General features: G+C 32.4%; 1 protein-coding gene and 1 long non-coding RNA gene across 4 annotated transcripts; both read left to right on the top strand.

Moving 5' to 3' along the window:
• Window positions 1-9276: 9276 nt before the first annotated feature.
• LOC108472814 (uncharacterized) lies at window positions 9277-10207 on the top strand. Its single transcript, XR_001869609.2, has 2 exons — window positions 9277-9445; window positions 9716-10207. It is a non-coding gene; the product is annotated as an uncharacterized LOC108472814 (long non-coding RNA).
• A 1063-nt stretch (window positions 10208-11270) lies between these two features.
• LOC108472879 (60S ribosomal protein L36-2-like) lies at window positions 11271-13467 on the top strand. 3 transcript variants are annotated; one of them, XM_017774473.2, is made up of 5 exons: window positions 11271-11367; window positions 11460-11503; window positions 12575-12679; window positions 12916-13115; window positions 13222-13467. In XM_017774473.2, exons 3-5 carry the CDS (start codon window positions 12578-12580, stop codon window positions 13250-13252), a joined length of 333 nt encoding a protein of 110 aa, XP_017629962.1. In that variant the 5' UTR covers window positions 11271-11367; window positions 11460-11503; window positions 12575-12577; the 3' UTR covers window positions 13253-13467. The 3 variants fall into 3 exon arrangements, with proteins under 3 accessions (XP_017629962.1, XP_017630029.1, XP_052887094.1); XM_017774540.2 differs by having other exon boundaries at window positions 11276-11367; window positions 11460-11499; XM_053031134.1 differs by having other exon boundaries at window positions 11335-11367; window positions 11460-11475.
• The last annotated feature ends 1024 nt before the right edge of the window (window positions 13468-14491 follow it).

Below are 14491 nucleotides of genomic sequence, written 5' to 3'. Positions count from 1 at the left end.
AGATTTCTATTGTATTCCTCAATGTGCTGTTATACAATAATAAAAAAGGGGTTGTTATGATTCTCCCCTCATAAATTTCAACCTAAAAGATTACTCGAACCAAATAGTTGGGGATACTGTCGTCTCATAACATGCTCACTCACTTTCCCAAGTAGCATCTTCAACCTTGTGATTGCGCCAAAGTACTTTCACTAATGAAACTTTTTTGTTCCTCAACTCTTTTGTCTCATGACCTAAAATTTTCACCGACTCTTCCTCATATGTCAAATCGAGTTGAATTTCTACTTCCTCAAGAGTGATAACATGCGAAGGATCACATCTATACTTCCTCGACATAGAGACATGGAAAACATTATGAATTCCTGATTGCTCAGAAGCTAATGCTAATCGATACACTACCTGTCCAATAAGTTCCAGTACCTCGTATAGTCTAATAAATCTTGAATTCAATTTTCTTTTCTGACCAAACTGAAGCACCTTTTTCCAAGACAAGACCTTTAAGAACACTTTGTCTCCTACATTGGAAAAGTTATATGTTGACGTACATCAATTAATGGGTTTTTTTCACAATAATGAAATAGCTTTTTGGAACTTATACTATGAATTGGAAGTTATAATTACAACCAAATTGAGCATGAATATTGTAAACACAAAAGCTCTTATCGGTTTCTATTGCAAGGAATACGTACAATGTTCATAAAAGTGTATAAATGATACTAAACATAACTTATACCTTATAAATGATACTAAACATAACTTATACCTTATGAAAGAGATTAGGATATTTCAATTTAACAATTATGTTACATTACGTTCTTATGTTTTATGACTTATGATGGGTTTGGATGGCGGTGGGGTGCGGAACGATTTGTTTAGCTTACTTTTTATCTTATACTACAGTATTGCTACAGTATTTAATCTCACTACCACCGCTATTTTTACACTAACCTCAAATAAACGCATCATCCATCTAAACTCACCTTTATTGTGCGTTTTCTTTTAAATTACCTTTCAATTACATTAATAAATTTATTCAATAAACTTTTATCTTTTATTTGTGTCCATATCTTGATTTTTCTATCTTATATATATAATTATATTAACAAAATGCTATTAATTTGTTAAATAGTTTTTAAAATTTTTCTTATAGTTGGGCATTTAAATTTTTTCATCAAATCCTATTCTAACAATGTTAAACTAAAATAGTAAGGTAATATGATAGCTTTTTATATAAAATATTACATCTTGTATTAATTATTTTTATTAAAATAATATTAATACTTTTAATTAATTAAAATATTTAACTTTAATTTTAAATAACTAATTATATTTAAGTAAATAAACAAATACATACTATAAGTAGGAATTGGTAAAAAACTTTGAAATGAAAAATATTAAATATTTTTAAATAAATAAATATCATTTTAAATAATATTGTAATTAATTTAAGCTTATTTTAATATTACATTTTTTTCCTTAATTGAAATCAATGATAAATTATCATAATTTTAAAATTAACTTTTATTTTGTTTTGTTTTATTTTTATCAATCATTGAAAATGTTACAAATTTTGTTTTTATATTTCACCTTTTTAATAAGGATAAAATTTTTCTTTTGGCAATAGCATTTTCAAAATTTACCTACTAAAATCCGCCATCCTTAAATGTTGCCTTTCATATTGATTAGCTTTTAGATTTTATTTCCATTAAATTTAGCACAATGTTGGGTCATATTATTAAAATATTTTATTTCTCTATAAAGGAGGAATCTCCAGGTCCTACAGTATATTGCAGAATAAAGATTAAAATATGTAACTAGAGAAAAATAAAGTTACGAATTATATAGTTAAAATATTTTTTTAAAAAAAAACGATGTGCAAAGTGCTTAATGAAATTCTTGAAGAAGAACTCATAACTATTTTAAAGTCTGAAACATCAAGTGGTACTATGGTTCCTTAGTAGTTTGATGTAATACAGTTTACATCTTTATTTTTTCAAAAAAAAATCAAAGAAATATATCTTTTCATAATTTAAATCAACTTTAAACATAACCAAAAATAAAATCTTAGCGTAATTTTAGTTTTCAAAAATCACGCAAATTACTCTATTGTCTATTCCCACTTTTTTAATTTGGATCAACAACAAAAGCTCTACCATATTATCTTCCAAAGTTGTTTGCATTCACTTTCACTGGAATTCCAATCTATTGTCTTTCACCAACATTCATTTTCTACTCTTCCATAGTTTCCAATGATACAGAGATTACCAGATTTATTTTCACTGGAATTTCAACCCATTGTTTTTCCAGGTTTATTTTCTACTCCTTCATACTAATACCACCATTATTAATGGTTTTTAATATCAACCAATGCCATATTTATCTTATACAACATTAATCTTCCTGGTTTCAACGATTTTATTTCTATTATTTCAACTATCAAATCTCCTTCACAACGTTTACTATATTAATATTTCATATTTAAAATTCTTGAGATCAGGTAATCTCAAGCCATCCTCGAGAACTATATTTTATTTTGTTAATCCAGTAAGTTTCCTTCACATTAAATTATATTATTATTTATTGTTAAAGTTTCATAAAAAAAATCCCAAACTTAAATTTAAATTAGATCATTACGTTGATATTAGAAATTAATATATTAATTCCTTTAAATTAATTAAACGTTGTTTAATTTTTTACTATTTGGAAAAATACCAATTGTGACACACATCAATATGGCCTTCAACTTTATCCAATCATTGCTATGTATATACATTCGTTATCCTTAGTTTAATATTTTATTAGTTCCAAATTCACACTCATTTTCAGCATTTCAAAACAGTGAGTTTTACGAGGTTTAGTAACATTCTTAAATATACCCTATATATTCCAGGGTTTTATATATATATATATATATATATATATTCCTTAGCAAACCACCATTAAACATATAAATAATTTTTTTAATATTAATCTCATTATAAATTTATTATATCTGTTTTTTATACAATGTTCAAATTTGCTCATGATCCTCTTCAACCCTTAAATAAAAAGATAATGCACATTAGCATATTCGAACCCATATCTTCCTTAACAACAATACTGATACTAATCAAATTAAGATTCAATTGGTAACTTATAAATAAAATTTTAAAATCCAAGTACCAAAAGGTGATACAAATAGAGACATCAACACACCAAGCATAACTAGGGGGTTGGCACTCTTTTGAAATGAGAAATTTTTCATTTAAGCTCTTTAAAATTTTAAATTGAAAATGATAAAATTGTACTTTGACTCCCTAAAAATACTAAAAATTTAATTTAATACTTTAAAAATTATAATAATATAAACTATTAAAATGATGTAATTATATTTTTACTGAAAAAATTATAACTAAATTTAATCTCCCTAAAAAGAATTTATAATTTCATCCCTGCCAACATATTGTTGCAGTCAAATAAAAAAAAGAGTAGAAAAATAGAATCCAGTCAAAGCAGTTATCACCCAGTGTTTTAACATAGAAGATATATTTCAACACGCAATGTTAGCATAACTAATAGAATCTGTTAGTAGTTATTCTGTTAATAACAGATTGTCTGTTATCGTTAGATAGCTAGTTTGCATGGCTTGCATGCTTATACTAGTATATAGTAGCGTGTACCCTTACTATTCAAAGATGAGTAATGAAATATATTCTTCTTGTTCATATTGTTTTCTTTAAGTTTGGTTTTATCTTTGTTAGTTTAACATGGTATCAACAGCCAATTGATCCCAGGAATTTTTTTTTCTCCTTCGTCTATCCATGTCTCATCCTACCAGCCCGTCCACCGCTCAATCTACTACACCAGCGATGACATCCAATCTTACTGATGGAGTTGTTGATAGTCGGTTCTTTGTTACCAAGAAAATAAGTGTGCTTCTTGATGATACTAACTACCTGCTATGGCATCAACAAGTTCTTTTGGCCATCAAGACGTATAAGCTTCAACAGTTCTTGGACATTGGTACTGTCCCTCCTCCTTCGTTACTTCTAGATGCTGATGGTATGCCTCGTGAGAATCCTGAATTTGTTCGGTTTGAACAGCAAGATAGTGCACTTGCTTCATAGCTTCTATCCTCTGTAAGTTCAGCTGTTCTTCCTCACCTTATTGGCATAGATACTAGTGCCCAAATCTGGAATGCCATTGTTACTTTATATGGTAGTAAAGCTACTTTTAGGCTAATGTTTTATAGACATGCCTTGCACTCTCAACGCAAGGGTAACCTGTCTATGAGAGAATTCTTGGTCAAGATTAAAGGGTTTTATGCTAATCTTGCAAGTTGCGGAGAAGTCATAAGTGATCATGAGCATGTCACTGCTATACTCAATGGCTTGCCACCTGAATATGAGTTTGTTGTTACGATCATCACAGCCAGCTCAACTCCTTACAATGTTCAGGGGGTAAGTACAATGCTTCTTGATGCTAAAGCTCGCCAGCAAGATCTTGTCTCTAAAGTTCCTAGTTCAGCTAATGTGGTGACGCATCAACCTTCAGATGTTCATGCTCCTACACCGACTTATCGCCCCTCTTCCAACACTCGGGGTCGTGGGCGTGCTCGTTTATCTAACTCCCAATTTTAGTGTCAGTTATATGGAAAACAAGGACATCTTGTGGACCGCTGCTACTATCGGTTTGATACATCCTATAGAAGTACAGGCTACAAACCTCCACTTTCTCCAAAGTAAATCTGTGTATGTATGGTATTGGTTCCTCTATGGTGCCTTGGGTACCGTCCTCTGTGCCATCTATCAATGCTGCTTCCACTACTCCATTAGGTTGGTATTTTCCACCTACTATTACTTGGCCTAACCTGTTTCTTGTAAATTCGTCATCTACTGTTATCCGGCTCCTCCCACAGCTACACCTCCTCAGGCTCTCATCGCAACTCCTGAGACAGTCAATGATAATGCTTGGTATCCAAACTCTGGGGCTACTCATCATCTTACTCATTCGGCTTCTTTGATGGGCGAAATCACTTCCTACAATGGTCCAGGTAAAGTGTATGTTGGTAATGGCACTGCACTTCCTATTTTATCTATTGGTCAGTCTTTTTTGCTCACTCGTACACGGCCATTATACATGAGATCATTGCTATTTCTTCCTGGTATAACAAAGAATCTTTTGTCTATATCCAAATTCACCAAAGACAATCATGTGATCTTTGAGTTTCTTCTTACACAGTGTCAAGTGCGTGATCTAAGGACTAGGGAGGTGCTCCTTCGAGGGGCTGTTCAAAATGGTTTCTACAAACTACATTTACATAGCTCGTACCCCAGTGTGTTGTCTTCTGGATCAGCTCAATACTTTGCAACAAGCTCGACTGTTTCTTTAGATGTGTGGCATGCTAGGCTAGGTCATCCTTGTAAATCTATACTTACAAAGGCTCTAGTCAACTGTAATACATCTCTTGTTTCAAATAAAGATTTGTCTCATTGTGTTGCATGACATCTGGGCAAAGAACATAAACTACCATTTCAGAAGTCCTTCACTGAGTATACTACACCCCTTCAATTAATAGTTGCTGATGTTTGGGGTCCAGCACCAGTTTCTTCGAATGGTTTTAGCTATTATGTTGCTTTCACGGATGTTTTCACGCAATACACTTGGGTATATTTTTTGAAGAAAAAATTAGAAGCGCTTACTGTTTTTCTACTGTTCCATAGACAAGTTGAAAGAACTCTTGGTTGCAAGCTTAAAGCTTTGCAGACAGATGGGGGAAGAGAATTTCAAGTGTTGAAATTATATCTGTCTCTCTAAGGAATCGTACATCGGCTTACTTGTCCCTATACATCTGCACAAAATGGCATAGTGGAACGCAAACACAGACAAATCGTTAAGACTATTCTCTCCATGTTGGCTCATGCTGCTATGCCCTTAACCTTCTGGAATGATGCCTTTAGCACTGCAGTTTATTTGATAAACAGGTTACCTTCCCATCTCCTTGAAAATATCTCACCCTATGAAAAATTGTTTCAAGTATCACCTGATTATTCATGTCTACATACCTTTAGATGCATGTGCTTTCCCAACCTACGTCCCTATAACACTCATAAACTTTAATTCCGGTCAACCCCTTATACATTTTTAGGGTACTCCCCACTCTATAAAGGGTACCGCTGTCAAGATGCTAATAGCCATATTTATATCTCATGTCATGTCACCTTTAGTGAAGATATCTTTTCATTTAAAGCCATCACTTCCAAGTCTTTACCTGCCATGTCTATCCCACAAACTAGTTCCAAGTTATTTGTCTTGTCTCCAATTCCATCTTTCACTAATACTTCGCCATGTGTCATTTCACCTACCTCTCATGTTCCCTCTTTGACCAATGAGTGTCCGTCTCCTCAAAGCTCTCCAGTTAACTCCATTCCTTATACGTCCAACACCAACCTCTCTACTTCATCATTCTCATCACCACCGTGTGTCCCTCATAATTCCCATCCTATGATTACACGTAGCAAAGCAGGGATCTTTAAGCCTAAAGCATATATGAGCACAGCGACTAGTGTATCTGAAACGGTTCCTGCTGACATTTATGAAGCTATGACCAATGAATCTTGGAAAGCTACTGTGCATAATGAATTACATGCACTTATTCAGAATCACACGTGGAGTCTCTGTCCTCTACCGGATAATCGACGAGCAGTTGGTTGCAAATGGTTATTTAAGGTGAAAAAGAAGGCTGATGGTTCTGTGGATAAGTATAAAGCTCACTTGGTCGCCAAGGGTTTTTGACAACATGCTGGGCTTGATTTTCAAGACACCTTCAGCCCTGTGGTTCGAGCAGCAACTATTCGGACTATTATTGCTATTGCAGTCATGAAAGGGGGGTCAATAAGGCAAGTAGATGTCAACAATGCTTTTCTTAATGGGGAATTGACTGAAGAGTTATATATGACACATCCACTGAGGTTTGAAGAGACTGGTCCATATGGTCAGAAGTTGGTCTGTAAGCTAAACAAAGCTCTCTATGGCTTAAGGCAAGCTCCTCGGGCATGGTTTCAAACACTAAAGCAGTATTTGGTTGGTCATCTTAGCTTTCATGCCTCAAAAGCCGACCCTTCATTGTTTATTCGGTCTACTTCAAGAAGTTATTTACTTCTTATGGCATATGTTGATGATATTGTGATTACAGGCAGTTCTAGCAAGGACATTGACGATATAGTGCATCGACTTCATCTCAAGTTTGCACTCAAAGACATGGGGCAACTCAAATTTTTCTTGGGTATAGCTATTCGCCGTACATCTCAAAGGTTGTTCTTGAGTTAGAGGAAATATATCACTGAGATACTTCACAAAGTTGGAATAAAAGGTGCCTCAGCTACACCAATGCCCATGGTGGGCACTCCCAAGTTGGTTGCTACTGATGATAGTTCACTGTTTGCTGACAGCCATCTGTATCGTGGTATTGTTGGTATGCTTCAATATGTTTGCATTACATGCACTGACTTGGCATTTTGTGTTAATAAGCTTAGTCAGTTTATGAATTCTCCACGTGTTAACCATTGGAAAGCTATTAAACGAGTGATAAGATATCTTACTGGCACTATAGATCATGGGTTGTTTCTATCCAAGGGTCAGTTTGAATTAGTTTGCTATTCTGATGCTGATTGGGCTTCCACTATTGAAGATCGTCGTTCCACCTCGAAGTATGTTGTTTACTTAGGACCAAGTCCTATTGCTTGGTGCTCTAAAAAACAATCAGTTGTGTCCAGATCCTCCTCTAAAGCTGAATATCGCAGCCTTGCTAATTGTATCTCTAAGCTACTATGGGTCAAACAGTTGCTCGATAAACTTAGCATGCCTCTTTGTCATTCTCCAGTGGTTTGGTGCGACAATACCTCTACCGTGTCAATGGCAGCAAATCCCACACATCATGCCAAGGTGAAACATGTGGAGATTGATAATCATTTTGTTCGTGAGAAAGTTCTTGATGGAACACTGCAAGTCAATTTTGTTCCTTCTAAAAAACAGGTTGCTGATTTTTTCACCAAGCCCATTACACCCAAGGCATTTGCTACGTTTCGAAGTGCCCTCCAAGTCTTGTCCAGTACTGATGTTGATTTAAAAGAACAAAATGCAGAAAACCAGGAGAATGTTAGCATAACTAATAGAATCTGTTAGTAGTTATTCTGTTAATAACAGATTGTCTAACTAATAGAATCTGTTAGTAGTTATTCTGTTAATAACAGATTGTCTGTTAGTCGTTAGATAGCTGGTTTGCATGGCTTGCATGCTTACACTAGTATATAGTAGCGTGTACCCTTACTGTTCAAAGATGAGTAATGAAATATATTCTTCTTGTTCATATTGTTTTCTTTAAGTTTGGTTTTATCTTTGTTAGTTTAGCACGCAAGAGAGTCTGCCATTTAAGTTTTCATTAACCAAACATCCCAATTCTCGTACTCGCGGACCAAAATCAAAAAAATATTTGTACATTTATATTTCTAAAATAGTTTAAAATTAGATAATCTCAAATATGATAGAAATATTTATATTTTGTATTAAATTTAAATTTTAAACACAATTAATTCCTAATATAATATATAATATGATATTTTAAATTTATTAGAGTATATTATAATATCTTTGATCCCGACTAATTTCTCGACCCACTAACACACACATTCACGTACATTAACATTATTTTATGATTCACACAATCCAAATGCTAAACTGGTAGGTAAAGACTTAAATAAATATTATTACATTGTTTTTTTTTTTCCAAACTATCCTATTGACCCTATCTGCATCTACTTAACCCCATTTGAGAGCACAATTTTCATTTCAGTTTATGGGAATTATATACATACCACAATTACAAACTCATGTCTTCCTTTTCTTTCTTTTTAATTACATTTATAATTTTTAATACATTTTAAATTAATTTATAATCTCCTTTTCTATTTATTAAAATTTTATTTTTAATTTTTATATAACTAGAATTAAAATAATTAATATTTATATTTTAATTTAATTAGTTTTAGTTTCTGTATTTTTAAAATTTAAAACTTTAATGCTAATTTAAAAGTAACAATTAAATTCAGTTTTAGTCTTCTATTGTGCATATTGTTATAGATTTAACTCATATTCTCCTATTTTGAAAATTTAAAATTTAAATGTATAAGGACTAAAATACTAAATTAAAATATAAAAATTAAATTCATAAATTTTACAAAGCACAGGACTAACAGCAGAATTTAACCAAGATAATATAACGAGTATTGCTCCGACTAAATATGAAATATCTATGTGTGTTTTATATAACGACTATTTCAAGAAAATATTCCAATACCTTTCTCTGTAAGTCCTAATTCTTGCTCCATCTCTCTTTAAAACAAAGCTTTGCTCCAACGCTCTCTTCATCTGCAAAACTTCACTACTCCCATCATTTAGCTTTATCTGAGTAAGTTCAAAGTTCCCACTTTTTCATTTTTACCCTTATGTTCTTATTGCTTTAGATGTATTTCTCATTAGTTTTTTAGTTAATATCAGACGAAACCATGTTTTTTATCTTGCTAACTATATCTTCTCTCTTTTTGATTTTTTGTTTCCTCTCGAAAACATGCTTTTTCTATCCTAACCAAACTATTGAAACAATGAAACCCAGTATCTCTTTTCTTTTATCGTCTTTTGCCTTGTTTAATTTCTCATGGAAATTATTTGTGGGTTTTAGTTGAGTTTGTGAAATTTATTGAGGCAATGGATAAAGAGAAAGAGGTGAATGCGGCGAGTGGTGGTGTGAATGTGACAGAGAAGAAGAGATTGTCGCAAGCCAATTCTGAGGCCATGGAGAAGTGTTTGGAAGAGAATAAAGGAGACAACACCAAATGCAAGGATAAGGTTGAAGCTTTCAGATCATCTTCCTCAACTTCTTCTCCAACAAAACCCTTGAGGCGTTTCATAGTAAGGAGTGGTTCATTGAGTGATGTTTGAATGGAATTCCGGGTATCTCAAGCTTCTTTTTATATTTGAAATGAATTAGTGGGTCAGAATCACTTCCTTTTAGCTTGTTTTAGTCCACAATTTCAAAATTTGTGAAAATGGTAGTTGAAAGTAATCTGAGAAACTCTAGTTGTGTATGAAAAGACGGTAGACTTTATTTTCTCATGTTTTAATTTGTGAAAACTGAAGTAATTTGATAAAGTTTAGTTCAGAAGATGAAAAACTCTAGAGTTGATAGCCACTGCTGGCTTGTGAGTTTTATTATTATTAGGAGAGTGGTGTATTTTTTATGAGGCAAGGGATTCCTTCCCAATTTGAGGGCACACTCCTTTCCTCTGCACACCAGAATTGTGCGTCCTGGAACTGGCTATCCACTATCCTCTGTCAAACCATGTGGGGCTATCAAATAACCCTTTTCCACTACTGCTGATTGTGTGATGTTCAATGTTCTTTTACATAAACACCTTTTTGTGTTTACAATTAGCATTGCATCCAAATTTCTTCCTGCAAAACCAATGAATTGAATCATGAACTACCCCAAAAGTCCAAACCTTCAACCCAACCCAACCAGCTGTGAACAGACACCTATGAATCCTATCCAGTTTTGAACAACATAACGGCATTGATAAACCGATGGACTCACTCGAGCGGCCTCTGTGTTCATCTGTGCAGTCATAGTTACATCAGACAATGTTAAGTCACATTATACTCCATAAAGGAAGACTCGAGTTCTTTAGAGGTACAATATTTGATGCAGAATGAGTATATGATATTATATGTTAATTAGTTTTCTTTATCAATGCGAAGCACCAACTTATTATTTATATAAGTTATTTAAAAAAAAAGATGTTATACCTTAATGTTGCATGCAATTATATGTTAGAGATTTTAGTTTTAAATTTTAATTATGATTGAATATATGATGTTTAAAATTTTTATTATTTTAAATATTATTATTAATGGTAAAAAAATACTATTTAAAATTTAATTTAAAAATTAGGAGTCACTTTAAACATAATTTAAAAATATTTTAAAATTAAAAAACTAACCCAAAACTCAAAGTTTTCATGTATACTCTATATGGTAACTTTATTGGTAACTTTAATGAAAATCGTGGATTATAAGAAAGAAAATGCAGAATTTGAAACAGAGAGCCTAAAAAATTAGACCGGTCTGCTTATTGGTCTTTTGGGTCTTCAGGTCATGAGCCTAATAATTGGAAGCCTCTTTCTTCTTTAACTTTTGGGTTCAACGTGGACCCAATTAAGTTGAGTTTTTAACGATAGGGTTAATGGACCCAAAAAAGCCTCGACCCGATTTACCACCTATAAATAAGCATATCATGCAGAACCCTAGCTATTTTCCCCTTGCACGGTCGGGAAGGTTGGCCGCCCTTCTTTGTTCTAAGCCTAAATTGAAACTTAAGATTTTTACCGAGTTTCAGAAGCTAATGTCTGTTTTTCTATTTTTTGCAGCTTCAAGTTCTTTTAGGTGATTTTCTGTTAGGGCTGTTCGGTAGGTGAGAAAATAAGCTGAAACTGCTACATCCTCTGCCTATGTAAATAGCATGAAGTTGGGGCTCTGTTCCTTTTTTGGTTTCGATAAAACGAACAATAAGTGATTAGACGTTCTGGGATTTGAAAATTTAGGCATTGTTTTCCTGAATGATTTGGTTAACACATTTTCACTGGTTCCAAGATTAAAATCTGAAGCTCATATTCCAAGTCTTCTTTTTTTTTTTTCTCTGAAACTAAGTTGAAACTTCACTCGAGTTTGTTTTTGAGAAAGTATTTGTCCCTACTGGTACTACGCAGTTACTAGTTTGTGAAACTGAGAAATTTGATTGAGACATACTTTTAAGATGGTGCTGAATTTCAACCATCTGGTTTGATCCTTTTTAGCCTCCTGCCATTGTACTGGAAATGTCTGCATTAATTTATCCTAGGATCCAAGTTGATATACTTAGTGGAATCTGTCATATCTGATTAACATTGAGTGCCAAATGATGTTATCATTTCTCAAACTGAGTAGATAATTTGGTTTGTTTTATATTTTGTTTAGCTTTTCAAGTTTTATGCAGTTTTAAAATGATCCTGTTGGAGGGTTAAAACTCTTGAAATTGAGAAATGTGCTATGGGATCCCAAATTCCCAACCATTTGCCTATGTTGAAATATCTTGAAAGCCTATAGATTGCTAGGTCCGGACTACTCAGGGTACTTTTCTTTTGGTCCTAATCCTTATTTTCTTATAACTAAGCCTGATGTCTTTATTTGTGCTGGTAGCTTTGACATGAGTGATTTTCTACAATTTTGATTTATGATGTATTGCTTGATGCTTATGGGTGTTCTTTTTAGGTTTTGGCATTCTGATTTACCAGAATATGCTGATTTTTGTAACATCCCTTTCATTTTTCATCATTTAAAAACAAATAAATCTTCTCCTTGATTGTTTGGTAAATTTGGAATGCATGTGTTCTTTACTTTCCTCTACCTCTTTGTTTGGGATCCCTATCATGAATTACAGAATTAACTTGCCTTTCTTAGACTGATTTCATTTCTGATTTGTCGTGATGTGTGATGATTCTCTCAGGTGATGGCTCCAAGTCAACCTAAAACTGGCCTTTCTGTGGGCTTAAACAAAGGACATGTTGTTACCAAGAAGGAATTGGCTTCCCGCCCTTCTAATAGAAAGGGGGTAAGCTTCTATTATAACAGCTTTTGATAAAGTTGCAGTCTCAATTCTATGCGCCTTTAAAACCTGTAATGAAGTCTTTTCAAGCTACTTTAGGTGTGGCTTCTTTTTCTTTTGAACCCGTTGTATATCTGCATGTTCTTGTTTTTTATATCAATCTATCTCCACATTGTCTTAATGACGTACTCTGTATCATTGATATATGTTTTATGGCCTTTTTATTTTTATTTTTGCTCCAGAAAACCAGCAAGAGAGTCCACTTTGTGAGGAGCCTAATTCGGGAGGTTGCTGGTTTCGCTCCATATGAGAAGAGGATAACTGAACTTCTCAAAGTTGGGAAAGATAAGCGTGCTTTGAAGGTGGCAAAGAGAAAGCTAGGCACTCACAAGCGGGCCAAGAAGAAGCGTGAGGAGATGTCTAGCGTTCTCCGCAAGATGAGGTAACTTAGGCTAATGATGATAGGATAAAAACATGTAACTATTTTCATCAATATTTGTATTTGGACCAAGGCTTTATATGTTGATGCATTTGTTGTGTGTTTGCAGGTCAGCTGGAGGTGGGGAGAAAAAGAAGTGAGTTGCCCTGCGGTTGTGCTTCAAAGCAAGTATTGAGTTTTTTAGATTTGTTAAATTTTCTCTTCAGTTTTGTTTTGAGAGTTTGGAGTACTGATTCGGATAGCATTCTTTTACTTGTGTTGGATATTTAAAAAAAAACAAAATGAAATTTGCATCACTTAATTGCAATCTAGATTCGATTATGAAATGAGAATAGGCCTTCATTTCTTTTTAAAAGTAGAATGTATAATCCAATACTGCCATTACAAGGCTTCAGATTCTGGATCCTGGAAATGCACTCTTCATCCTCTTCACAACTGTCATAGCTGATATGTTACAAAAATATTTTTCCTAGCTTATATCTTTGCAACCCTCCTTAAGTAATGTTTTGAAAGTTATGAAAGTTTATTTAATAATTGAGTTTGGGTGTAATTGTTTGTAATTTTAAAAGGGTGGCATATTTGGATAATTGTTAAGTCTCATTGGAGTAATTAGACAAGAAATTATAATAAAATTTATTTTTAAAAATCTTTTTATATAAATTTAGATTCTATGAATATAGAGTGTTTGGGATGCTTATAGCTAAGTATTTATTTATATTATAAATTTTAAAAAATTATGTATTTTATAAAATTATAAAAAATAATTTATATGTTAAAAATGTCTTATAACAATTTTATTTATAATAAAGTTTATGGACATAATTTATCTATAGGTCTATGTTGTATATTATAAAATAATATATATAAATTTTAAAAAAATGTTATAGTTCATCATAACTTATTTGTAAATCTTTTCTAAAATTATTAAAATATATAATTTATAAGAAATATTATGAAATTAATTGGAAAGTTTTTATAAATGTTATATTTTATAAATTTTATATTATTTTATTTAATTTACATATGAAAAAATAGTTGTAACTTGTATAATTTTTTTTCAAATTAAGTTTATGTAAGTTTTATGATTAAAGCTAGAAACTATTTGCATTGTTAACTCAAATTTATATGTGTGATATTAATTATGTAAATACAAAATGCTTTAAAATGTGGTTAAGAGAATATTTGTTGTTCTAAAAGTATATTTCTCGTATTAACATCACCTTAGTATAGTTAAAAATACAGTATGGGATCATACTAGTATGTTATATATTTCATAGTTTCGTTTATAAGTGGATTTAGGATGATTTATATTTCAAAAATTATTTGAAAAAAGAGATCTTGATAATAATTTTAATGATATAGATTTAAATAATGGTGAT

The sequence above is a fragment of the Gossypium arboreum genome, chromosome 7 (assembly GCF_025698485.1).
Source record: "Gossypium arboreum isolate Shixiya-1 chromosome 7, ASM2569848v2, whole genome shotgun sequence".
Lineage (NCBI taxonomy): Eukaryota > Viridiplantae > Streptophyta > Magnoliopsida > Malvales > Malvaceae > Gossypium > Gossypium arboreum.
This window is presented reverse-complemented; position numbering and strand designations above follow the sequence as displayed.